Raw genomic sequence first — 2,483 nt, forward strand, 5'->3', positions numbered from 1 at the left:
AAAAAGAAAAAAATTAAGTACTTGCCATGTATACACCTATACACAATAGTCAGTTTAGAGTTTAGGTAAGCAAGACATTGGCTAAGTCAGTTCCTGTCTGTGAAGAGATATCACAAAGGCCTAAACCCCTTCCAAACCAGGGCTGGCAATTCTTTTCTGCATCTAACAATGCTGAAGAGCTCATCCGTGACCCACTGACACAACCTTAATCTCGGTCAACTTGTCATCTTGAGCTCCCTTCCTAAAAATTCGAAGTACATGATGCCACTCCAACTTTTGCTGACTAGATAATAGATCATATGTGGCACCATTTGCTCTCACCAATAGTGTTGAAAGCATCATATAATCCATCTTTTACATAGCACAGACGAGCAAACCCAGTGCTATAGGAACACAGAGAAGTGCCACTCAGGACCAAGCTCTGCTTCAGCCTGGAGGAGCATGCGCTCCCTCTCCCCAGCACCTGGACCCTTGGCCTTGGATCTTTGGAGAAATTCAAATGTTTAGCTTGTAAGAGACCTGGAGTGTTTCCTGACTGGTAACATTGTATTCCTCTGCACTTAGAGACATTAGTTCTCCTACTTCACTGAATCTTTCCTCATTTGGTAGCAATTTGAGTATGAAGACTAGACCATTTGTGAATCTATAGGTGAAATTAATTCAGTAAATTCTAATTATGTAAAAAAAGCATTTCCTGTAAAAGGGGAGACAAAGCTGGTCTTCATCTTTTTAAACAGTTAATCTCTTCCCATAACAGAAACAAAAGTACACACACAAATACCCCACACCTTCTAGCTCAAGCCTGTCAAAATCAAACCTACTCATGAAGCAATGAGGAAAACAAAACCCCTGACACATGACACCATCTTTATTAATGATGGTAACTACTTTTTTTTTTTTTAAATTATTTCTTTATTTATTTTGAGACGAAAGTCTGTGTTGCCCTTAGTAGAGTGCCCTGGTGTCACAGCTCATAGCAACCTCAAACTCTTGGGCTTAAGCAATTCTCTTGCCTCAGCCTTCCAGTAGCTGGGGCTTCAGGTGCCCACCACAAAGCCTGGGTATTTTCTTTTTTGTTGTTGCAGTTGTTTAGTGGCCCGGGCTGGGTTCAAACCCACCAGCCCCACTGTATGTGGCTGGCATCCTAACCACTGAACTACAGGCGCCGACCCAGATAGCAACTACTTTTAAGCTACTTTTGAGATAAATGCTAACTTGACACTAAAAATATTTATACAAACATTTAAGATACTAAATTACTGCATGATGGCTGTAGCTCAAGCAGCTAAGGCGCCAGCCACATACACCAGAGTTGGTGGGTTTGATCTGGCCCGAGCCTACCAAACAATAACTACAACCGAAGAATAGCTGGACATTGTGGTGGGCGTCTATAGTCCCAGCTACTGGGAGGCTGAGGCAAGAGAACAGCTTAAGCCCAGAAGTTAGAGGTTGCTGGGAGCTGTGACACCACAGCACTCTACCCAGGGCGATAGCTTGAGGCTCTGTCTCGAAAAAGAAAAAGAAAAAAGCCCAAACCAAACAAAAAGATACTAAATTACTGAGTAAATTCTAGTTCTTAGGTCTGTCAATTTGGTAACTTTAATTAACAGGTACCCTAAAAAAACTTAATATTGCTGATGAAATAGACAAGGTACAAAGTAACAAAAAGTCTAACTTCTGAATCATTTAACAAATTGGTTCTGAAATGAGGTGTCCTAAACTCATCGTGTGAGCATCATTAGGTAAATTAACCTACTAGCCATTTCCTTCCTATAAATACTGGAGAAGACCTGAAGATTAGATGAGGTAGTGAAGGAGTCTATTCCTAGCTCATATTCCTTTCTTGCTATTTATATTCTGCACTACGACTGTAAACTCCGAGTACGGGTAAACCACATCTGTAAAAACTTCCTAATAGCACCTATACCATGAGATTAAGTAAACCTAAAACAGCTCACTTAAATGAAGTATCTAAAAACCTTCCTTGAAATATTCATAATACCTTTTCTAAAGATAGCAAACTACACAGAAAAACCTCTTCATCATCATAAATCTACATACTTTTAAAAGAATTCTACCTAGTTCCTCTGTCTGTTAATGACGATTACCTTGAGCTAGTAACTCTTCACCAAGCTGGATCTCTTCAAGGAAGAATTTCTGCACAGCTTCGGCATCTTTAAGGTCCGGTAACTGTGTGGGAATAGAATAGTTAGCAACTGACAGCAAAATTGTGATAGAAGATATTAACCAATACTCAGAAAAATCAGTAAGAACAACAAAAAATAGCTCATTCTAAAAAAATACTCATAAACAACACTTGTGGCTGGCGCAGTGGCTCACACCTGTAATCTTAGCACTCTGGGAAGCAGAGGTGGGTGGATTGTCCGAGCTCTTGAATTCCAGACTAGCCTGAGCAAGAGAGAGACCTTGTTTCTATTAAAAATGAAAAACCGGCTCGGCGCCTATAGCTCAACCGGCTAAGG

The 2,483-nt window shown here is 40.4% G+C and overlaps 1 protein-coding gene across 1 annotated transcript in view; it reads right to left on the minus strand.

Annotated features, from left to right (window-relative positions):
- The window catches only part of TOMM20 (translocase of outer mitochondrial membrane 20), a 12,945-nt gene that overhangs the window by 3,579 nt on the left and 6,883 nt on the right, over positions 1-2,483 (minus strand). The window contains exon 3 of the mRNA XM_003797436.2: positions 2,109-2,190. Coding sequence (XP_003797484.1) covers positions 2,109-2,190 — 82 coding nt within the window. The remainder of the gene's footprint in view (positions 1-2,108; positions 2,191-2,483) is intronic.

The sequence above is a fragment of the Otolemur garnettii genome, unplaced genomic scaffold (genome assembly GCF_000181295.1).
Source record: "Otolemur garnettii isolate 467f Iridium unplaced genomic scaffold, OtoGar3 scaffold00116, whole genome shotgun sequence".
Classification (NCBI taxonomy): Eukaryota; Metazoa; Chordata; class Mammalia; order Primates; family Galagidae; genus Otolemur; species Otolemur garnettii.